This window comes from Lithobates pipiens, unplaced genomic scaffold, assembly GCF_037356315.1.
Source record: "Lithobates pipiens isolate NorthernLeopardFrog02 unplaced genomic scaffold, aLitPip1_a1.2 Scaffold_23, whole genome shotgun sequence".
Classification (NCBI taxonomy): domain Eukaryota; kingdom Metazoa; phylum Chordata; class Amphibia; order Anura; family Ranidae; genus Lithobates; species Lithobates pipiens.
Window position 1 is genome coordinate 317,826,550 of NW_027507785.1, and position 25,242 is coordinate 317,851,791.

At 42.8% G+C, this 25,242-nt stretch overlaps 1 protein-coding gene across 3 annotated transcripts in view; it reads right to left on the reverse strand.

The window, feature by feature from the left end:
* PATJ (PATJ crumbs cell polarity complex component) overlaps positions 1 to 25,242 on the reverse strand; it is a 400,698-nt gene that overhangs the window by 338,073 nt on the left and 37,383 nt on the right. For all 3 annotated transcript variants that reach the window (XM_077450582.1, XM_077450581.1, XM_077450580.1), the window contains exons 6-10: positions 21,822 to 21,950; positions 15,607 to 15,837; positions 13,401 to 13,500; positions 4,577 to 4,665; positions 562 to 706 (exon numbers count right to left, since the gene is read on the reverse strand). In XM_077450582.1, coding sequence (XP_077306708.1) covers positions 562 to 706; positions 4,577 to 4,665; positions 13,401 to 13,500; positions 15,607 to 15,837; positions 21,822 to 21,950 — 694 coding nt within the window. The remainder of the gene's footprint in view (positions 1 to 561; positions 707 to 4,576; positions 4,666 to 13,400; positions 13,501 to 15,606; positions 15,838 to 21,821; positions 21,951 to 25,242) is intronic.

Sequence of the window (25,242 nt, forward strand, 5' to 3'; positions counted from 1 at the left end):
GTCCACAACCTCATCCTGGAGATCCAGGTGACAGTGCCTTGCCACCCATAGCTGAGTGTTTGCTTCAGTTGCACTACCAGGGAATGAAAAACTCCAGCTAAGCTCTTTTCATGCTGAGCTAATCAAAATGACCACAGTTGATCACAGTTGAAAGTCAAATGGCATTCTGTGCCATTGAGAAGGTGATTAGCTACACCTGGTTGAGTTTTCAAGCAATTTTTAGGAGGGGGGGGGTAATCCCTTTTCCAACTTAGTGATCCCGTTTTTGACTTTGGTGTATTTTATTTCTAACATACTACTGTTATATCTTTCACTTGGATGTTATAAGTTGCACTGAGTACAGCTGAATAAAACACTGTGTCTTCATTTCAGGCTAAAAAGCAACAAAATGTGATTATTTAAAAAAGGTGGGTGATTTGTTTTCTATACCCATTATAAATGCACACAAAGTGGATTTCTATAATTTGCTGAGATTGAAGAAAATATTTTAATAAAAAAGGTTATTTTGTGTAGGGAGTTCAGCTCCAACTATTCCATAATATAACGGAAAGATACTCAGACCTTTGCTTGGAGGCTTCTCTGGCAGAGGTGGGGGACCAGCTGGCACTTTACCCCTGGAAAGAGTCAGGTTGACAGTCTGTCCGGTGTTACGCAATGCAGTCACAACATCGGTATTGGACATGCCCTGGATGTTCAGACCATCCACCTTAAAATATTAAAAGGAATAAAAATTCTAGTTAATGACAAAGAAGAAAAATGAACAGCCAAGCCTTTAGTATGGAGCCTTCTTCTACATCACATAAGGACACTAGCGAAATACCAAGGCATGGCAGGGGTAACGGGGGGGCCTGAAGCCTGTTTTTCAGCGTCCAATGACCTGGAGGTAGTTGCATAGAACCCAGTTGTAAGGATTTAAAGGTTTGTTTCCTGTACGATATTAAAATTTTAAACATTGATGTACTTTAAAATTCAGAGCACTAATTTTTACATTTCTCCCCATGACATATTCACTGTGTATTCTTTATTCCTGCGGTTACACATATTAATAATTACATGCCTCCATGTTTCCTCAGATCTTACTGGCTTTCCATAGAAGGAAATTGGAGAAATTACTGCGCTAAACCAAAAATGTGCCAAAAAGCTGCTAACACTCGAACAAAGTCAAAACAATTATAAAAATACAGTGTAGCGCTAAAGTAATATAACAATGAAAAAACTGTAGTATTCACTGTGTATAACATTTAAACAAATCAGGAGAACTAGCAAGGAGTCCAATGTTCACTGGATGTGAACTGGAAAATGAGTGAAAGTTCAAAGAAACGTGTCCATCTCATATACAATGGCGAATCCTCGATTGAAACAAGGCCACCGCAAACTGGCTGTGAAACTGTGGATGTGAAGAAATCTTCTATCACAGAAATATAAAGATGGGTACTCTTACCGGATATGGTGGACCCACTTACCAGCGGTAGTGGGTGAATCGAGCTTGTGTAGGCCGAATGCCTCGGGGTTAGGACTGACAGGAAAAGGATTACTCCAAACGGGATGGTTCCACTCCTCATCCGTAAAAGATCCAACAGTTCCTTGATCCTAATGGACTCTCCAATACGAAATGAAACTTCCACCCAATAGGGGAGCCGGAGGTTAATGGTATGTAAAAATGGACTCAATCGAACCGAGGTAAAGATAAGAAAAAAAAATGGAGAGCGTAGCTTGCTCCCCACATTGCTTTTTATACTTTTATTACTCGTGATCACCAGTTTTTTGTACTAATTTTTGATGTACTGTATTCTTAAATACCTCTCTGGTTTTTGACCTACACCATATGGAGCCTCTCCATTTTTTCTTATCTTTACCCCGTTCAATTGAGTCCATTTTTACATACCATCGACCTCCAGACGGCTCCCCTATTTGGTGGAAGTTTTATATCCTATTGGAGAGTCATAAGGATCCAGGAACTGCGGTTGGACATTACAGATGAGAAGTGGAACCATCCCATTAGGAATGACAGGAAAAGTATCACTCCAAAGACTGAGGCATTCGGCCTACACAAGCTTGATTGACCCACTACCGGTGGCAAGTGGGTCCACCATATCTGGTAAGAGTACCCATTTATTTGATAGAGGATTTCTTCACATCCACAGTTTCATACCGTTTGCGCTGTTCTTGTTTCCATCGAGGATTTGCCACTGTATATGAGATGGACACGTTTCTTTGAACTTTCACGAATTTTCCAGTTTACATCCAGTGAACATTGGACTCCTTGCTAGTTCACCTGATTTGTTTAAATGTTATACACATTGAATACTATGGTTCATTGTTGTTATATTACTTTAGCGCTACACTGTATTTTCAGAATTCTACATAAGGAAGTAAGGATGTATGGCCTTCAAATAGAGAAAAGCTTGAGCCTACTTAAACCAGCTGAGGACCATAAATGAGCAGTAAGGGGGATGAATTTGGCCCAAGAAACACCATTTTGGAAAGCCTGGTCTAGATAGTCAGAAATTTCAAACTGATACCCTTCTGGCATTCAACATAAACCAGCTCTGCTGTGGCATGGGGAACACTAGCCATTTGGCATGGCATGGGGAATACTGACCATATGCTGCCACCTAGGGAATACTGGCCATCTGGTGTGGCAAGGGGAACTATGACCATTTGCTGCCGCATAGGGAACACTGGTCACCCCTTGCCATGGTGTTGATGTTGGACTTTAAAGTCCAAATTTAATCTGTCATATAAATCTGACTTTTTTTTTGTTAGAATGCATTGAAATACTTATTTGTTTTCAGTTAAGATGCTGCTTTCTGCCCTTGTATTGCACTGCTCTATGCTGGCAGTGCTGAAAGAAATCTACTGAGATTGCTAAAAACAGGGTGGAGGGTGAATCTCCCGCTTCCAGCTATTGTATTCTGACAGCTGTCAAAATACCCAAACATTGGCTATATGCAACTGGATGCTGCCACTGACAGTTTTCTGCACGGTACCTTTACTCTTAAAGCACTTGTTCCTCCAAAACTTCATATTCCCGATTTGCGCCCGCTTTATGATATACTTGTATGAGACAATATCCTGTCCTTTTTGTATTGCTTCCTTTATGTAAAAATACCTGGTGTTCCTGCCACTCCCTCTGCTTTCCTATTAAAAACTGACCACACTAGGCATGACAGCAGAGTGTGGTCAGGTCTCTAGCTAGGCTGGGAACTCTGTGTGCTCTCCGCCAATGATCAGACTTATCCTGACACGTCCCCTGCTGCATAGCCATTCACTGGGAAGCTCTGTGTGTTGCTGCTTCTCCTCCCTCCCAACTCTTATGCAACTGGGAACAGAGGGAATGTGATCACTTATAAAATAAAAAGGGAAAAAAAATAAAGTATTTTTATATCTATACAAAAATGGTTTTGCCTTTTCATTTCCATTTCAAACTGAATGGCTCATTTTACAAGGCGATTGTTTACAATCACTTTAGGATCAAAAAAACGTTGGGGAGGAGTAGTGCCGACAGGGCCAATTTGGCCGCTTAAAATGGAACTTTAGTCAGAAAATTAAAAAGTGGTAGTAAACCTAGTTACACCACTTGTACCTACAGGTGAGCCTATAATAAGGCTTACCTGTAGGTACTGTAAATATCTCGGAAACCTGCAGGTTTAGGAGATTTTTACCATATACGCTTGCGCCAACATCATCGGAAAATGCGCTCTGAGGTAACGGCCCTCCGTGCCATTTCTTCACTAGCAAGTGCCGTGACCGATGGCTCCCTCGTGCATGTGGGGGAGTGACATCACATGACTCTGGCCAGTCACAGAGCCGGAGTCTGTGGTCCCGGAAGGAAGAGGGGCGAAGATGAATGCGGCCACAACGTGGGCTTCGTTTGCAGGTAAGTGCCACATAATGGGCTAGTTTGCGATGCATACTAGCCCATTATGCTTTTACTTTGCAGGGGAAAAAAAATTAAAAAGAGGAAGTAAAACTCATCAGGGTTTACTTCCTTTAAGTCCTGCTAGATCACATCAGGCTGGCCCCTTTCGCAATTATAACTATGTAAAACATTACAAAATAAGTGTACTGTTTAGAAACCAGTAACACACTGTCTCACCCTTCTCCGCACATGCTCAGTTGCTCTCTAATAATAGAGCACTGTGCTGAATTTGTAGAGGCCGATCTGCTAGCAGCCTAAAGATTTACTGCTGCTAAGGGGCTCTGGGCTTCAGCAAAATGGCAGCCTCCAGCAAAAAGAAACAGGAGCAATGCTGGAGACAATTTACAAAACTCACAAATTTTGGTAGCATACTTATTAATGTAGAATGTATTTTTCTTGATAAAGATTATTATTTGTTTCGAGTTGTTATGGGTAAAGTTCCACTTTAACTCTGGTGCCTATTGAACTGTCCAGCCATATTTGGACATCCTCTGCACAGCTACAGAAAATGGGGGTAAGACTATGAAAATGGAGGCGTTTAGTACAATACCTGCCTGTGTATCTCTTTGTGGCTTAATTTGGGCTTTAAGCTTGCCCTGCTCTCAACACATCATACAAATTTCCAGGTCAGACCTTTAGGAAAAGCCTACTTACAGCAACAATTCTGTCATTAACTTTAATGCATCCACTGTGGTCCGCAGCACTGTCCGGTATGATCCCCTTCACATAAATACCAGAAGGTCCTGAAAAAGGAGATAGTGGACTTTAAAGATCATTTAGATCCTAACAATGATTTAACAAATGACAAAATTAATAAATTGTGGGTGTGTGCAAAATGACAACATATATTTGATGGCAAAAAAATTGTTAAGTAAAGGATTGTGTATCCCAACAACCACATTCAAGATCCTAAAACAGAGTCCTTTACCCTATCCTTTAACCCAGGGGGTCACCAAACGATGGAGCCCCGTAAGGTCTGTCCTTCAGACCTTACGGGGCCAGACTGTGGCCAGTGAGAATAGAAAATGCCCCAAGTCGGTGGGAGTAAAAAATATTTTACATACAGTGCCTTGCGAAAGTATTCGGCCCCCTTGAACTTTTCAACCTTTTGCCACATTTCAGGCTTCCAACAAAGATATAAAATTTAAATTTTTTGTGAAGAATCACCAACAAGTGGGACACAATTGTGAAGTGGAACAAAATCTATTGGATATTTTAAACTTTTTTAGCAAATAAAAAACTGAAAAGTGGTGCGTGCAAAATTATTCGGCCCCTTTACTTTCAGTGCAGCAAACTCACTCCAGAAGTTCAGCGAGGATCTCTGAATTATCCAATGTTGTCCTGCTCTGTGATAGTCTCAGGGTTCTGTTGAAAGCGCAGAAAGCATCATGAAGACCAAGGAACACACCAGGCAGGTCCGTAATACTGTTGTGGAGAAGTTTAAAGCCGGATTTGGATACAAAAAGATTTCCCAAACTTTAAACATCCCAAGGAGCACTGTGCAAGCGATCATTTTGAAATGGAAGGACTATCAGACCACTGCAAATCTACCAAGAACTGGCCGTCCCTCTAAACTCTCAGCTCAGACAAGGAGAAGACTGATCAGAGATGCAGCCAAGAGGCCCATGATCACTCTGGATGAACTGCAGAGAACTACAGCTGAGGTGGGAGAGTCTGTCCATAGGACAACAATCAGTCGTACACTGCACAAATCTGGCCTTTATGGAAGAGTGGCAAGAAGAAAGCCATTTCTCAAAGATATCCATAAAAAGTCTTGTCTAAAGTTTGCCACAAGCCACCTGGGAGACACACCAAACATGTGGAAGAAGGTGCTCTGGTCAGATGAAACCAAAATCAAACTTTTTGCCCACAATGCAAAACGATATGTTTGGCGTAAAAGCAACACAGCTCATCACCCTCAACACACCATCCCCACTGTCAAACATGGTGGTGGAAGCATCATGGTTTGGGCCTGCTTTTCTTCAGCAGGGACAGGGAAGATGGTTAAAATTGAGGGGAAGATGGATGCAGCCAAATACAGGACCATTCTGGATGAAAACCTGTTGGATTCTGCAAAAGACCTGAAACTGGGACGGAGATTTATCTTCCAACAAGACAATGATCCCAAACATACAGCAAAATCTACAAAGGAATGGTTCACAAATAAACGTATCCAGGTGTTAGAATGGCCAAGTCAAAGCCCAGACCTGAATCCAATCGAGAATCTGTGGAAAGAGCTGAAAACTGCTGTTCACAAACGCTCTCCATCCAACCTCACTGAGCTCGAGCTGTTTTGCAAGGAAGAATGGGCTCTCGATGTGCAAAACTGATAGAGACATACCCCAAGCGACTTGCAGCTGTAATCGCAGGAAAAGGTGGCTCTACAAAGTATTAACGCAAGGGGGCCGAATAATTTTGCACGCCCCACTTTTCATTTTTTTATTAGTTAAAAAAGTTTCAAAAATCCAATAGATTTCGTTCCACTTCACAATTGTGTCCCACTTGTTGGTGATTCTTCACAAAAAATTAAAATGTTATATCTTTATGTTTGAAGCATGAAATGTGGCAAAAGGTTGAAAAGTTCAAGGGGGCCGAATACTTTCGCAAGGCACTGTAGAGGCCGTGGTCAGTAGGAGGAATAATGCCTCTTCATTGGCATTGTTGGCCCTGGTGGGAGGAACAGCACTCCATCGCTGCACTTTGGATGGATCCGGTCTGTGGAGGCTGTTTAAATTCAGCAAGGATCCCTCCAGAGCACATCTTCATTTGTGATCAACACCTTAGACACTGGCAAAAAAACAAAAAGAGGTACTCCTTGTAGGAGGAGAGGTTATATAGGGAGTGAACTTCCTGTATTGGGTGTGCCAGTGTCCATCACCTGAAGGTGCCTATACCCATATAGTTAATACTATGGATCTGTGTCCCATGATGTACGATAAAGAAATTAGGTTGAAGCTCCATTCAAGGGTAACAATGGTATTGTTCAAATACCCTTTTTATGTGATTTACATAAAACAGTAATTACCCAGGAGGGAGCATATGGCCGACTACGATTCCTCCTCAGAGTTCCCCAAAGTGTCAGATGAACACTCTTGGTGGTTCAGACCTTCATTATAGGAGGGACACTACAAGGCTCATGAGTTCTGAGCCTAAAACTGCATTGTGTGAAAATATACTTCAGGCTCAGTTTCCAATATCAGTCTTCATAAGGACTATGCAGTTATAGCTTGTATGAGTTTATATTTATCACAATGGAGATTTAGGAGACGTTGGCAATGTAGTTTGTACATTGGGCATTTTTTTTTTTTTTTTTAATACAGATGACCATGCAAAGGCTGACGCAGGGGTGTAAATTGCTTTAATGATTGCTGCTATAAAGAAAGCATGCTGATTCAAAGTTGGGACTGTCCACTTCCAGTGGCTCCGCTGGCGATTTTTCATCTCAGTTGAATAATGTCAAACAGAATACAATGAATGCAATTCATAACAGAAGGGAAGAACAAAGAAGGAGAAGTATTGGACTATAAATCCACACGGGAGAAGGAAATAAAAGGAAAAGAGTCAACAGGAAAGGCAAGGAACTGTAGCAATGCAGGCAGCTCAAAATTTAGTTTCCCAACAGATTTTTCACTTAGCTGTATAATTATAGGGGGCGTATTCTTAAACTGCAAAATTCTGCCATGATGTACAGTACACACAGTATCTCACAAAAGTGAGTACACCCCTTACATTTTTGGAAATATATTTTATTCTATCTTTTCATGTGACAACCAGGGGCATTGCCAGGTCTACAAAAGATCTGGGGCTAGAGCCCATAGCGGCGTAGTAAAAAAGTCATACGCTTGGGTGGGCATACACATGTATATACCGTAATATACGCGTGTGTCTGTATGTATATATCCCCAGAGAGCCCCCCACTTACATCAGGGTTCCCAGAGAGCCTCCCCTGCCCTTGGGGACCCCTGCAGAGACTCAGGGCTATAACCCCAAAAGCCACCCCCTAGCGACACCACTGGTGACAACACTGAAGAAATGACACTTTGTTACAATGTAAAGTAGCGAGTGTACAGCTTGTATAACAGTTGTAGACATGTCACTGGAGAAGTGATCGAGGGGGTGTACATCTCACCTAGGTTGCTACACAGTGTGAGATGGTAAATCCAGGATGGATCAGTTTCTCAGCAGCGATATGCTGCTGAGTTGTTATTTAATTTTGCCGGGCCTGGGTTTATATGGAATGGCAGGTAGGTTTGGTAGAGGGACCTGTCATTCCACATCCCCCGATCCAGTTCTGGGTTTGGGATCAGGTGAGCTTGGATCCTAATTAGCCTGGGAAGCTAAAGGCTCTGTAGGGTCTGCAGGTGATTGCTTCTCAGCCAGGGAAGGAACAATCTGTGTGTTGAAGGAAGCTGCAAGCACAGCCACTGCTGGAGCTAAAACTCACCCTGCGATATCCAGGCGAAAGACGCTGTGTTTGTAAGTGTCAGATAGGTGAGCAGAACCTGTTAGTAAGCGCCCAGCCGGGCTAGGACTTTTATTTTTGTTGTACTTAGAAAGCACGGTGTTGCTGTATATTTTGTTTGCTGGACTGTTTGTACCACGAATAAACGCCAAGATCTGCTTTATCAAATTCCAAGTCTGCTGTGAACTGTGTCCAAACACACCCTACCCCGGGAAGATCCCTTACACAGTGTACATTTGCCGTCCCCTCAAAATAACTCAACACACAGCCATTAAGGTCTAAACCGCTGGCAACAAAAGTGAGTACATCCCTAGCGCTGGCCAGACACTATATGGGGGGAAAAAAAAAAAAACACAACAACATCGGCCGAAATTCAGTCATTTAGACAGTTTGTTTGTTTTTTGGCCAGTTGAGGGACACAAAATCGCCAATTGTTGGGACGTTTTTGAGCTGAAAAAATGAAGGACAAGTTTGGAAATTTTCTGCCTAATGAATTATAAATTGAAAGGTTAATGTGTTTCCCATCCGAACTGTCTGCACTAGGTATATGTAAAAAAACAAAAAAAATAAATAAATAAATAACAAAAAAAAAAAAAAGAATTAATTTATGTCTACTGAGCGATTTATCGGTCATTACATGATGGCACCATCGTTTGTACTCACGGCCGAATGTTGGTTTTGCGAAAAATGGGTGCGGCTGATTTTTCATATAGTGTATGGCTCCATAATGCTGGCCATACATGGGTCGAATTTCAAAAGAATTTTCTTTTGAAATTTTGTGCATTTTGTGATCTGATGGTGCCACCATTGATTTGGAAATTTGGCCAACCAAGCCTTCAAATTTCACCTCTTGTTGCTACAGAAAAGAATTTCCGTGGCTAGGAATCTTCTTTTGTTTCCCGGAATTCTCTCGCATGATTCTCCCATCATTGATTAGAAAAATTTCCAACATATCCGATTACTCAAATTCGATGGCTGCATGAAAATCGGCTGTTGCTGCAGCCCACTAATGGTGCGAAATACGAAACTCTTAGATAAGATTTTCGAAAGAAAATTCTTTAAAAAATTCGACCCAAGTGAAAATGTCCAAGTATGACACACAGGTGTGATGAAGGGGCCATGCATTGGATGGACTCATTCAGGCATAGTAATTGAAGGGGAAACCTGCATACCTGCTCAAATCCTGAGGTCTTATCATTGGTGTGGCAAAAGAAAAAAAAAAAAAAAAGAAAAAAAAAAAGGATACTGAATGCAGATAGAGGATACAACGTTAATAAACAGAAAAATACTTCATACATAGCTCCTGTAATTTAGCTTTAGCTGGAGTCATGTTAGTACGCTTCATGCGAACTTATTTTTTTCCCCCACTTTCCTTTCCAATCATTTGTATTAAGATTATAAAATGCACAAATATAAAACAATATAGAAAAGTACCAGTACATAAAGTGGCACACCAGTGGTCGCTAAAGGACTGGTAGAATGCCATTTTGGGCTATGTCTTTATATAATTTTTATATTTTTTAGATCAGAAAATACATCCTCCAAAGTGGAGGAGTTACATGACAGGGGGACTCTCCCATCGAAGACAAGTGGTCATCTTGGCCATGAGATGATCGCAGTAGCTGGTCTTTGTTTTTGCATAGACAGCACTCAAACTAGGAGTGGGACCGATTGGTGGCCGTCTTGCACCGCATTTCCCACTTTCTTATTCCAGTTCAGCAAAGTTTATGGGTACACTATGCCAAACTTCCCACCCTATGGACATCAAGAGGTACAGTGGATATAAAAAGCCTACACACCCTGTTAAAATGTCAGGTTTCTGTGATGTAAAAAAAAAAAAAAAAAAAAAAAAAAGACAAATAATTTCAGAACGTTTTCCACCTTTAATATGACCTATTATCTGTACAAAGATGAAAAACAAACATGGTTGCATAAGTGTGCACACACTCTTATAACTGGGGATGTAGCCGTGTTAAGAATTAAGCAATCGCATTCAAACTCACGTTAAATAAAAGTCAGTACACACCTGCCATCATTTAAAGTGCCTCTGATTAACCCCAAATAAAGTTCAGCTGTTCTAGTAGGTCTTTCCTGATTTTTCTTAGTCACATCCTATAGCAAATGCCATGGTCCGTGGAGAGCTTCCAAAGCATCGGAGGGACCTCATTGTTAAAAAGGTATCAGTCAGGAGAAGGGTACAAAAGAATTTCCAAGGCATTAGATATACCATGGAACACGGTGAAGACAGTCATCAAATGGAGAAAATATGCACAACAGTGACGTTACCAAGAACTGGACGTCCCTCCAAAACTGATGAAAAGACGAGAAGAAAACTGGTCAGGGAACTTGCCAAGAGGCCTACAGCAACATTAAAGAAGCTGCCGGAATATCTGGCAAGTACTGGCTGTGTGGTAAATGTGGCAACAATCTCCCGTATTCTGCACATGTCTGGGCTATGGAGTAGAGTAGCAAGACAGAAGACTTTTCTTACGAAGAAAAACTCCCAAGCCCAGCTAAATTTTGCAAAAACACATCTGAAGTCTCCCAAAAGCATGTGAGAAAATGTGTTATGGTCTGATGAAACCAAGGTTGAACTTTTTGCCCATAATTCCAAAAGTTATGTTTGGTGCAAAAACAACACTGCACATCACCAAAAAAACACCATACCCACCGTGAAGCATGGTGGTGGCAGCATTATGCTTTGGGGCGGTTTTTCTTCACAGCTGGAACAGTCAAGGTAGAGGGAATTATGAACAGTTCCAAATACCAGTCAATATTGGCACAAAACCTTCAGGCTTCTGCTAGAAAGCTGAACGTGAAGAGGAACTTCATCTTTCAGCATTAAAACAACCCAAAGCAAACATCCAACTCAACACAGGAACGGCTTCACCAGAAGAAGATTAAAGTTTTGAAATGGCCCAGCCAGAGCCCAGACCTAAATCCCATTGAAAATCTGTGGGGTGATCTGAAAAGGGCTGTGCACAGGAGATGCCCTCACAATCTGACAGATCTGGAGTGTTTTTGCAAAGAAGAGCGGGCAAATATTGCCAATAGACATTTGCAATTAGTTTTGTTCTGAATTTAACAAAATTTCAACAAATTCATTCAATCGGAAATGTCCAAATGAACAAAACCTGTTTGAAATTTTTTTCAGAATATTTGTAAATTTGAAAACTCAGAATTGAAAACTATTAAAGTGGTTGTAAACCCTTACAAACCACTTTGACCTACAGGTAAGCCTAGATTAAGGCTTACCTGTAGGTCCAAGAAATATCTCCTAAACCTATATGGTTTAGGAGTTATTTGCCCGAAAACAGGTACCGCTGTCTACGGCGCATGCGCCGTAGACAGCGGCGCACAGGCGCACTGAGCGCGGCATTCTCAACGACGGAGCTGCCGCGCGTGTCGGCTCCCGTGCGCATGCGCGGGAGTGACGTCATGGCGGCTTTGCCGAATGACAGCGGCGGAGCTGCGAGACCCCACCAAGAAGATGGATGCGGAGGACTACAGGGGACAGCGGTGACTTCGCTGGCTCCTGTGTCAGGTAAGTGACACATAATGGGCTACTATGCGATGCACAGTAGCCCATTATGCTTTGCCTTTGCAGGGAATGAAAGAGGAAGTAAACTCATCAGGGTTTACTTCCTCTTTAAATTATAGGTATTGGAATTTCCTTTCAAATTTGGTCGTTAGTATAATACAAATTTATCCGAAGTTACAAATGCTTCTAAAGAACAGATGGCACTTAAATTATTAATAAATAATAATAAACAAAGTTTTAGTAATTCATTCCGTTCCATTTGTTTAGATACGGCATTCGTTACGTTCACTAACAGCCAAATTTAAAAGGAGATTCCAATACCTATAATTTAATAGTTATTCTTTCGAAATTTTACCTTTTTTTTTTCTTATTTTCAAATTTAGGAATTGCAATCATAACAAATGACCCGGAAAAAACAAAAAAAACAAAACAAATGAAACGAACTTATAGTGAAAACGAACACATTTTTCGGCAGTGCACATCTAATTGCCAAGTCAAGGTGTGCCATGCTGATAGACTCCTATCCAAAAACACTGATTGCTGTAATAAAAGCAAAAGTATTAGTGTAAGGGTGTGAACACTTATGCAGTTTATAGGTCACATTAAAAGGAAAAAAAAAAGTTCTGAAATGTTCTGATCTTGGTCTCATTTTTTTTACATCACAGAAACCAGACATTTTGACAGGGGTGTGTAGAATTTTTTTATCCAACGTAATATTTTTTACACAGTGCCAGACAAAGGGTATTGGGAGGGAACTGGCAACGTAGGGACAATGACAAGAGGAGAATAGAGGTGTACTCGCTATTTAGGTGTTTAACTAGTTGGACAGCACCGTGACCAAGTGGTTAACACTTCTGCCTAGCAGCACTAGGATCGTCGGTTCGAATCCCAACCACAGCACTATCTGCCTGCATGTTCTCCCTGTGACTCAATTGGCCCTAGTAAGTATGTATGAATGAGTTAGGGACCTTAGATTGTCAGCTCCTTGAGGGCAGGGACTGATGTGAATGTACAATATATTTAAAGCGCTGTGTAAATTGATGGCGCTATATAAATACCTGTAATAAACAGGGCTTTATTCCTCAAAATAGGTGCAGGAACTCCGCCCTTCTGATCCACCCTTTGTTTCTGCTCCCTACGCACCTCTGAGCACCGTCCCTTGGTTCCACCAGCTACCTACCTCGCAGTACTCCCCCCTTTAGAGAATACAGAACTAAGTATCAACAATATCTCTCTCCATCAACAGTAGATCCCTCGCAGCAACAATTGACCTCCCCTGCAATAAACCCCCCATGGCAATAATAGACCCCCACCTGCAATAAACCTCCTCAGCAACAATAGACCCCTCCCCCCCCCCCCGACAATAGATCCCCCAGCTGCCAGCATCAAACCAGGAAACCAGCTTGTAGTGTAGGTTTAGGGATTTTTAAGCAATGCAGCCAATATTTGTCCTATTTTCATAAGTAACTACTCACCTCCGTTGTTTGAACCAGTATATCCAATAATGGTAATTCCGAGACTCTGGCCTTCCTTCTTGGTAAGAGTGACATCATACATACCGCCATCTGGGCTATCCTAAAATAGAAGAGCAAGCCAGCTATATAGGATGTTAACGCAACATTAAAAACATATCCTCATATTCAAGCAGATTATACATACTCCTGGTAGAAATCATGGGGTCCTGTACAGCTTCCCCCCCCTTCACGGGGCCATATAAAATTTGCAGAAATCCTTGGACATTCAGAGGAGAAAAAAAAACAGAGTGGTGTGTTTAACATTCTACGTGCAGGGGCCAGGAGTGTATATAGCCCAAGGGAGGATGGAGTGTACCACAATAGAGACAGCCCCTGCCCACTAGAAGTTACACTGTATTATCAAAAGTATTGAGACGCCTGCCTTTACACGCATATGAACTTTAATGGCATCCCAGTCTTAGTCCGTAGGGTTCAATATTGAGTTGGCCCCGCCCTTTGCAGCTCTAACAGCTTCAACGCTTCTGGGAAGGCTGTCCACAAGGTTTAGGAGTGTGTCTATGGGAATGTTTGACCATTCTTCCAGAAGCACATTTGTGAGGTCAGGCACTGATGTTGGACGAGAAGTGATAGAAAAAGGATATGCCACTTGCCCCCCATCTATAGCTGGCTATCGCAGTAGGAAACATTGGAAGGCTAACAGTTATAAACAAGGCCAAGGATAAATTCAAGGAAAAAAAAAAAAACAAGCTTAACTTACCGACCAGCCTGCAGACAACCAAGTAAACCTGTCTAACAGTATGCGTTAAAAGCAGGGTTTTAGTCTGCACACATTTGCAAATGCATGCGTAAGCCACAGAGCTTTGTCAACCTAATAATACTAGGTAAAAAACGGTGTTTAACTTGTGTGTTGGACCACAGGGTTTAATTATATCACACCATACACACTCAGGACAATGCACAGGATACTCTAATAGTAGACATCTCCTGCTAAGGGAGATTTCCTTTCACTTCCTGTCCTGAAGACACAACAGGAAAAAGGAAAAAACCTCATTATGGTGAGGAAAAAAAAAATTGCCTTCTTGGAAAGTTGTTACCAGAGTAGGTGTAGTCATCGAAAAATGTATCATCACATCCTGTTCTGATTAGAACTCAAAAATGTAACACCAAGATAAAGTATAGCGTTTTTTTTATAAAACACTGTCAGGTTTTTTTTGTTGTCTGTATCCTCTCCGGAGTAGATTCACCCTCTCCTTTATTTTTCTGTACAGCAGTACAGTGAGCTCAGATCAGCCTCGGCTCACAGGAAGTGGGCTGAATGATGCTGGATTTTATTCAGCCAGGAAGAGTAGCGCTGCTGGACAACAGAACGGTGAGTCTGAAGGAAAGTAGCGCAGCAAAAGCCAATTTATTTTCCTTTTTGTAAGTGCTTATGTCAGGGAAATGGCCGTCACAGAACGCTCAATGTTGCAGAGAACCTACATGGATGCTCACAGAGGGTTCCGAGACGTGCAGGAGCACGCACTGGCGCACACATATGCACAATACTGCGCGTGCGTGATGGTGCGCAAGTGGCATGACAGACACTGGCGTCAACGGCCCTATTTAAGCCAGCTATTGACAACAGGACATTGCTGGATTATCTTCTCAGCTTCCCTGTGTGCCTTGTGACCCCATTTCCTGATTTGTGATTAGCCATTGTTGACCCGGTTTGCCTTGACCTCGCTCCTTGATCTCCTGGTTTTGACCTTTGGCTTGCATCTGACCTTGCTTCTGTTCCCGATCACCCGGCTTGACCTTCGGCTTGCATCTGGACTCTGCTTGTTCCTGTCTTCCGTGTATGACCCTGGCTCACCCCTGTTTATGCTCTGGACTGACTTATCCGTGTATGACCTTAGGCCTTGCTCCTGGTTCCTCCACTTACCAAATACAGCAAGTTCAGCTCAGCCTACTTCAGTCATCCCTCAGTGGCCAAGTTCATCCGACTTGCAAATAAGCACCTGGCAAACCATGCTTCTTTGAGCACCGCACTCCCTGTTCCCAACTCCAGGGGCGCGCTGCACTTAGCCGCAAGGGGAGCCCTCTTAGCATCTTGATCTCCATACCCGCACCGGACAGCTTAGAAATGCATTTTGTATTGCTGATCTGCTTAGTGGCCATGTATGAATCACAGGCTTTAGAATTCTAAATAGAATGATTTGGTACTCACGGTGCCGACATTCTTCATTCCCGAAGGAGGCCCTGACCCAACCGGCAATGTGGCTGGAGCCGGAGGTGGAGGAGGCCTGATGGGAGTTTTTCCCACAGGATCCCGAGCCACAACCATTCGGACAGAATTTCCACAATTCCTCAACACCTGGGCGACTTGATCGCTGGCCATTCCTTGCACAATGGTATCCCCAATTTTTAAGATGTGATCTCCAGTCTTTAATCTTCCATCCTACAAATTGAATACACAGAAAAATTTTAAATCTACGCTAAATGAATGCTACTAACAAATGAAAAAAAAAAACTGGTATGCCAGTGTGATTTTATAAAGCAAAAACAATCTGCAGCAACTTTAGTAACCAGAGGTTCTATATCTCTCCTATGGAACTTGTTGATTGCTATATACAGTAAACATTTCCTCTTTAGACATCTACAATTTCAGTGAAAGATAAACTACAATCTCAGTTTTGTTACCTGTCTGTAGTGAATAAAAAAAGGCTGAGATCCCAGAAATGTAACAAACCTCTAGTAAATGGATTGGATGTAACCTTAGCACTGTCACTGGTCTCTAGTAAATGGATAAGTTGTATTCTCAGGGCTGTAACCCCTCTCTAGTGAATGGATAGGCTGCATTCTCAGTGAAGTCACTGCTCTCTAGTGAATGGATAGGCTGCATTCTCAGTGAAGTCACTGCTCTCTAGTGAATGGATAGGCTGCATTCTCAGTGATGGCACCAGTCTCTAGTGAAGGGATAGGCTGCATTCTCAGTGATGTCACCAGTCTCTAGTGAAGGGATAGGCTAGATTCTCAGTGAAGTCACCGGTCTCTAGTGAATGGATAGGCTGCATTCTCAGTGATGTCACCGGTCTCTGGTGAATGGATAGGCTGCATTCTCAGTGAAGTCACCAATCTCTAGTGAATGGATATGCTGCATTCTCAGTGAAGTCACTGCTCTCTAGTGAATGGATAGGCTGCATTCTCAGTGATGTCACTGGCCTCTAGTGAATGGATAGGCTGAATTCTCAGTGATGTCACCAGCCTCTAGTGAATGGATGGGCTGCATTCTCAGTGATGTGACCAGTCTCTAGTGAATGGATAGGCTGCATGCTCAGTGATGTCACCGGTCTCTAGTGAATGGATAGACTGCATTCTCAGTGATGTCACCGGTCTCTAGTGAATGGATAGGCTGCATTCTCAGTCTCATTCTCAGGATAAGCTGCATTTTTGTCGATGTCACTCGTCTCTCGTTAATGGATAAGCTAAAATTTGCAGTGATGATTAGAAAAAAAAGAAAAGGAAGAAGGAAGAAAAGGAAGAAGAACATAGTAGCAAATGCTGTAGACAGCCAACAGGTACACTTGAAGATTTAATCATAGCAGATTTCCTTGTTGCCTCAAAGGAGCAGCTGAAATGTCTATAATAAGCTGTCCTGGGTGGAATTTTAGCACCAATATACATATTTACAGCAGTTTTGAGAGGATCCTTTGACATTCGTTATAAGCAATGGGTTTTACTTAATGAAGACATTGTAAAATACATAAAATATATTATTACCGAGATTAATAGAGGGTTTTATTTAACACGAGTGCAAGAGAAATTAGCCTTTTTCCCTCTCCCCTCATGTTTTCACTTAATTGCATCCAGTTTTCAAGCTCGCAGTTTGCAGCTGCTTAAATGCCTTATGCATCTTCCAAGTTAAATTGATGAGATCTATTTATTTTTGCAATTAACCAGCCATAAAGCCCTTTAAATTCCAGAAACGGGCCTCTCCATCCAGATAGTATATGATCACAATTACGGACGATGTATTTTAAATTAAAAAGGCAAAAAGGTCCTGGAGTAAGATCTGGATGGTTGGAGGGAATATGAGTATACAGGACAAAGTCAGTTGTATATCATCTCGCTATACGAGAACTTTTGTTATTTTTAAAGGAAATATATATTTCTTCAAGTCCTTAAAAAGGGAATCTGCCAGCCAGTCCTGACAAAGAGCGGACAGGAAAAAAAAAAAGGTGCCGCTATTACATTTAGCAGATGAAGAAAATACTACTCCTTTTTTTCAAACCACTCTTATTGCCGATCCCCAACCGGTGGCGTCATTGCCCCTCTGATGCCCCTGTATACACGGTCGGACATTCTGACAACAAAATCCCTCAGATTTTTTTCTGACGGATTTTGTGCCAAACTTGTCTTGCATACACACTGTCGGACAAAGTTGTCGGAAAAAATCCGATCGTTCAGAACACGGTGGCGTATAACATGTACGTTGGGACTATAAACGGGCAATAGCTGTGGTCTCTTCATTTATTCTGAGCATGCGTGCCACTTTGTCCGTCGGAATTGTCTACACACGATCAGAATTTATGCAATCGGAAAAAGTCAGATGCAGCCTGCACACGGTCGGATTTTCCGGCAACGCGGTCCGATCGCACATTTTCCGTCAGAAAGTCCAACCGTGTGTACAGGGCACAAGACATCTTCATGTACAATACAGGTGCAGAGGCCATTGCTGGTCCTTTATTGTACATGTCGTCACAGGATCGTCCGTCTACATTCTGGTGCTGGAAAGAGAAGACAAAACCACCAGCGGCTGCGAGATCATAGAATAATGCAAGCAATATTCTTAATTTTTTATTTATTTTTTGGCAATAAAAGGCCCTGCTGGGATTCTCACTTTAAACTAACTATACACATGGCAATTTGATAGAGCAACTCAAAATTAAGATTTCATTTTTTGTAGAAAGCTATCAAAGACAGAAAACAGACCACAACCACAGTGAAAAAGGATCGGAATTGCACCAGTCTAAATTTGACTGAAAAATCCAAATCACTCTTCACAATATTTGCAATTGTTATTCGACTTCCATTCAAAAATGTACTATATTAAATTTGTTAATTTATTGCCCAGTTTTCACTTCTGAACTGATCCATATAAAAAAAATAAAAAATAAAAACACAACTCAGTGATAGCTTATAGTGAATGCTTGAGATCATAGTGAATGCTTGAGATCATATGTGCAGTTCCAGGTGGACGGAAAGTAGTTGAAATTAGACTTAAAACTGCCAAGAATAGTGCATTTTCAGCACTCCTCTTGGTGTGAAGCGGAACGAGCGTCCAGTTACACAATGCTGCTCCCCTGTGTCAGCCAGGGCCGCTGCAGGAGAGAGGAGAGAGCACCAACAAGAGATGGCCCATTGAAGCTTATGGCGGACGTTACAACTCCAGGCTTCACATACTTTACTTTTTTTCCAGAGATCTCTCCTCTCCCCTGCAGCTGCCCCTGGCTGTCACAGGGAAGATCATGTGACCAGACCGGAGTTGCCTGAAAATAGGAAAGTATACATTTTGTTACTCAGATTAGTAAGTATAGGGGTTAGAGCCGGTTCACACAGTGTCGACTTGTCAGGCGACTTACAAATCAATATTCCTATTGCACACGTTCCTGGTATCTGTGGCTCATAAAATGGTGGGCGCTGCAGCGATTATCAGTTGGGTCCTGGAAACATCAAACCATGGATCGGCAATTTTCGTCCAATAAAGGTTTTAATGGAAACGATCACATCACAAAAGAAAGTACAACGTTTCCGAGCCACGCAGGACCCCTTTATCAGGCATGTGCATGGGTATCACATGCCTGACGAAGGGGTCCTGCGTGGCTCTGAAACGTTGCACTTTTTGTGATGTGATCCTTTCCATTAAAACCTTTTGGATGAAAATTGCCGACCCATGGTGTGCTGGCGAATATGTACGCTTGTCAAGCAACTTAGCCGTCTGACAAGTCGCGTCCCGTTCTTTACAATGGAACCATTCTAATAGGAGCGACAGAAGTCGCTCCGACTTAGAAAAAGGTTCCTGTACTACTCTTGGGGCGACTTCAGGTGACTTGCATTGACTTCTATATAGAAGTCATTTTGCAAGCCGCCGCTGAAGTCGGATGCAGGTCGCCTGAGGCAGTCGCGCTGCAAGTCGTGCAGATTCAGTGTGAACCGACCCTTAGGAGGGGTAAGGGGACAGTTTTAAAAAGAGTAGGTAGGGTTATCCCAGAATTCTCTTTGCTGAGGCAAGGTCCAGGTGGAGACTTTCTAAACCTTTACCTTTCTAAGCCAGTCAACCTGATGTGATTTTTCTAGCTTGACCAGCTTCATCTTCCTTTTCATTTTAGAGATAATAATTGGTTATAAATTAAGAATACAATGACTCAATAAGTCACTCGCTACTAAATTTGGCCATACACATGGCAATTTTCAACAAAATTTCAAACTCTTTCCACCCACTTGGAATCACACTTGTGACTGCAAGTAATTGCCAAAAAACAAAAGCAACCTACCACCCATGAATTCCATAAACTACAGGAATTAAAGCAGAACTTTATTCCATAACAACTAGATAAAAAAAATATTGGTCTTTAGCAAGGAACATACATTGCAATCCACCTCCCGTATAACCTGTCCCACTCCAAGAGACTTCAGTTTTGTAGCAACCAAGCAATAGAAGGGAGGGTGTCCTGTGCCCTGTACTCCAGAAGAGCCAATTCAGACTATGTGCAGTGACTATATGACTTTTAGCACACTGTCAAACACTGGTCACCACAAGTCCTTTGGACTTGTCTGGTCACAGAACAAGGTGAAGGGCCAATCACAGCAGGTCCTTTACCACGTGATCACAGAATTAAACAGAAGCCGGTTTTTGGCTTCTGTTACAGGGTACTCGGTCTCTGCCTTGGTGCCTACCAGTGCCTCATTAGTGTAGCCCCACCAGTGCTGCCTATTTGCAAAATTTTATAACGAACTATGAAAAAAGGTTGTTTCTCCTTTTTTTTTTTTGCCTCTTTAGCAAAAAATAAAAACTCCAGTGGTGATTAAATACCACCAAAAGAAAGCTCTGTGTGAAGAAAAAAAAAATGATAGAAATTTTGCTTGGGTAGAGTGTTGCATGACTGCACAATTGCCATTCAAAATAAAACAAAACTGGAAGCTGAAAATTGGCCTGGGCAGGAAGGGGGTACAAGTGCCCAGTAGGCAAGTGGTTAAAGACCTGGATTTCAAAAGCCATGCCGTTAAAGCCAAAGACCGTGAGGCCGGTTGGAATAGAGTGTCATGGGATAGCAAATCTGGCCTGTTGGGAAGAGGTCAGGGGTCATCTAGGAGAAGTCTGAGTCTGTCTGTCTCAGGTTCTTCTGGGCCAATTCCATGTTAACGGCTTGCCGACCAGCCGCCGTCATTATACTGCATCAGCCCTTTAAGCAGGGATAGCAGGCAGAGGCGCTTTCATGCGCTGCACTGCGGGGGGGGGGGGGGGTGCTGATGCGCATAGCTGGCGGTCCCGATGACCGGAGGCCACTCGAGATCATGGGCACGAGAGGCAGAACAGGGGCGTGTGTGTGTGTGTGGGTGTGTGTGTGTGTGTGTGTAAACACACAAATCTATGTTCTGAGAGGAGAGGCAGAGCGATCTGTTATCTCCTCTAGTCAGTCCCATCCACCTAGTCCAGTGATTGTGAACCTTGGCACCCCAGATGGAACTACATTTCTCATGATACTCATGCACTCTGCAGTGTCATGGGAAATGTAGTTACAAAACATCTGGGGTGCCAAAGTTCTCCATCACTGCCCTAGTCAATCCCATTCCCCTACAGTTAGAACACACACAAGGGAACACATTTAACCCCTTGATCACCTCCTACTGTTAACTCCTTCCCTGCCAGAGACAATTACACAGTAATCCGTGCATTTTTATAGCACTGATAACCTGTACAAATGTTAATGGTCCCAAAGATGTGGTAAAAGTGTAGAATCTGTCCGTCATAATGTCGCAGTCCCGATAAAATTCGCTAATCACAGCCAATACTAGTAAAAAATAAAAATACCTTAAACCTTTCCCCAATTTTTTGTACGCTATAACTTTTGCGCAAACCAATCAATAAATGCTTATTGCAATGTTTATTACCAATATTATCTCTCTCTATATTATAATATATATATATATATATATATATATATATATATATATATATATATACATATATACACACACACACACACACACACATTTCCTTTAAAGTGCCTTAACATTACTCAGTAAAACAGGAAAAGTTGCTAACGATCCTCAAATCATTAGTGTGATCGATGATGCAGATATTTTCAGCATACGAAGTTTAAATCATTTGTAATGATATTCCCTGTATTAACCATTATACAGAACGAGGAGATAAATTACCTGATCAGCCAGTCCTCCGGGTAAGATCGTTCTGACAATTACCCCGCTGGCTTTTCCGCCAACAATCCCGAACCCTAATCCCGAGCCATCATTAATGAGTTCAATTTCCTCCACGTGGCTCCAACACATCTGCAAATCACAAGAGAAAAAAAAAATTAATCTTTCAAATAATTCCGATTGTTACGTGGATCTAGTCAGCGGAATAGACGTTGGAGTGTAACTGGGTCTGATCTGCCTGAAGGGTTTTGTAGGAAAGTTACTCTTCCATATGGCTCCCATTACAGTGAACATTAGCAGTCGCCTATTGTATTAATTGCTTATATTTAACATATACATATGCTGTACATCTACAGAGCACATGGAGTGTGTGGGGGGGGGTTACTATTCTCAGCATGTTGGCCTCATTCTCCTTGATTGCATACATTAGTTGAAACATTTTGCACACAGATTATTAAAGCTGAGAGCTAGATAGACAGGCAGATAGGCACTCATTAATGCAGCTCTGTATTCATCGTCATCACACCGGTAAATATATTTTTGGAATGCAAGCCGTGTTAAGGACCTAGATTTGGCTTAAAGGATACGTTCAACTTTCATAATACATTACACTTATATTCAGGGTATAACATGCAATAGGTTATAGGCCCTCTCTGACATCTTCTACCCCCGCTATTGGTCATAACTTAAAAAAAAAATAAAAAATAAAAAATAAAAAAATAAAAAAACGTGGCCGTGCGGGGCTCCGCTCGCCCAGCTGCGTCACTCATTCGGAATGTTCTGTGAATGCAAAACTACAAGTCCCGACAGCCTTAGTGTCTGTTGGCTCGTAATGTGAGGGAAAAAAAAGTATTTGATCCCCTGCTTATTTTGTACGTTTGCCCACTGACAAAGAAATGATCAGTCTAGAATTTTAAATGGTCGGTGTCTTTTACCAGTGAGAGACAGAACAAAAAGAAATAAAAAAAATATCCAGAAAAATGCATTTCAACAGTTATAAATGTACCGTATATACTCGAGTATAAGCCGAGATTTTCAGCCTCTTTTTTGAGGCTGAAAGTGCCCCCCTCGGCTTATACTCGAGTCATCGCTGTCTGCCCGCTCGATCAGCGTGTCGAGCAGACAGACAGCGGCCATTCTATAATTCAAAAGCCGCGCCTCCGGCTCCGCCTTCGCCTGTGATAGGCGGAACACTGAATTTCCCAGCAGCCTGTGTTCCGCCTATCACGGACATCGTATCATCCTCGTACTACGGACGAGGATGATACGATGTCCGTGATAGGCGGAACACAGGCTGCTGGGAAATTCAGTGTTCCGCCTATCACAGGCGAAGGCGGCGGCGCAGCTTTTGAATTTTACAATGGCCGCCGAGGCGCCGACGAAGAGGGCACGGGACGGAGGCAAGGCACGGCACGGCACGGCACGGGACGGGACGGAGGCAAGGCACGGCGGCAAGGCACGGCACGGGACAGAGGCAAGGAGGCAAGGCACGGGACGGAGGCTCGGGACAAAGGCTCGGGACACAGGTAGGCTGGACACACACACACACACACACACACACACAGGGATGGATGGATGGATGGAGACACACACACACAGGGATGGATGGATGGAGACACACACACACAGGGATGGATGGATGGATGGATGGAGACACACACACACAGGGATGGATGGATGGATGGATGGACACACACACACACAGGGATGGATGGACGGACACACAGGGATGGACGGACACACAGGGATGGACGGACACACAGGGATGGACGGACACACAGGGATGGACGGACACACACACAGGGATGGACAGGCATGTCTCACCCTCGGCTTATACACGAGTCAATAAGTTTGCCAGTTTTTTTGGGGGTAAATTGGGGGCCTCGGCTTATATTCGGGTCGGCCTATACTCGAGTATATACGGTATTTGCATTTTAAAAGGAGTGAAATAAAAATGTGACTCCTTCGCAGAACATGACTTAGTACTTTGTGTTAAAACCCTTGTTGGCAATAAGAGGTCAGATGTTTCTTGTAGTTGGCCACCAGGTTTGCACACATCTCAGGAGGGATTTGGTCCCGCTCCTCTTTGCCGATGCTCTTCAAGTCATTAAAGGTTTCGAGGCTGACATTTGGCAACTTGAACCTTCAACCCCCCTCCAAATATTTTCTATGGGATTAAGGTCTGGAGACTGGCTAGGCCACTCCAGGACCTTTGTGTGCTTCCTCTTGAGCCACTCCTTGGTTGCCTTGGCCGTGCGTTTTGGGTCATTGTCATGCTGGAATACCCATCCATGACCCATTTCAATGCCCTGGCTGAGGGAACGAGGCTCTAACCCAAGATTTGTTGGTACATGGCCCCGTCCATCGTCCCTTTGATGCGGTGAAGTTGTTCTCTTAGCAGAAATACAACCCCAAAGCATAATGTTGCCACCTCCACGTTTGACGGTGGGGATGGTGTTCTTGGTGTCATAGGCAGCATTTCTCCTCCTCCAAACACAGCAAGTTGAGTTGATGCCAAAGTCATTCAGATGTTCGTTATCAAACTTCAGACGGGCCTGTACACATGCTTTCTTGAGCAGGGGGACCCTGCGGGCTCTGGAGGATTTCAGTCGTTCACAGCGTAGTGTGTTACCAATTGTTTTCTTGGCGACTATAGTCCCAGCTGCCTTGAGATCATTGACAAGATTCTCCTGTGTAGTTCTGGACTGATTCCTCACTGTTCTCATTCATTGAAACTCCATGAGGTGAGATCCTGCATGGAGCCCCAGACCGAGGGAGACTGACAGTTATTTTGTGTTTCTTCCAATTTGCGAATAATCACACCAACTGTTCTCACCCTTTCACCAAGCTGCTTGGCGATGGTCTTGTAGCCCATTCCACCCTTTCCTAGGTCTACAATCTTGTCCAACATCCTTGGACAGCTATTTGGTCTTGGCCATGGTGGAGAAATTATAATTTGATTGATTGGTTGCTTCTACAGACAGGCGTCTTTAATGCAGGCAACAAGCTAAGATTAGGGGCACTCCCTTTAAGAGAGTGCTCCTAATCTCAGCTTGTTACCTGTATAGAAGACACCTGTGAGTCAGAAATCTTGCCAATCAATAGTGTAGCGATACCCCCGAAGGAGCTGCTTTTGTTTGTTCAGTCCGTTACTCTGCCTCTCAACCCTAATAACAGCCTCAGCCCCCTCTGGCACACCTGGCAATAGTGCAAGTGCAATGACCAATGAGAAACGCACACGTTATGATAAAACACAGAAATTGTCTTTACTGCAATATTTCTGTGGAAGAATAACAGACAGTAACAATATACATTCAGGTAATCAACTAGAGAGCAATAACTGAGGTTTAAGAGCAATACAGCTCTCAATCCTATATTCAAGCTGCTTTCAGGGGATTCCCAAACCTGAGAATGTCCAAAAGAG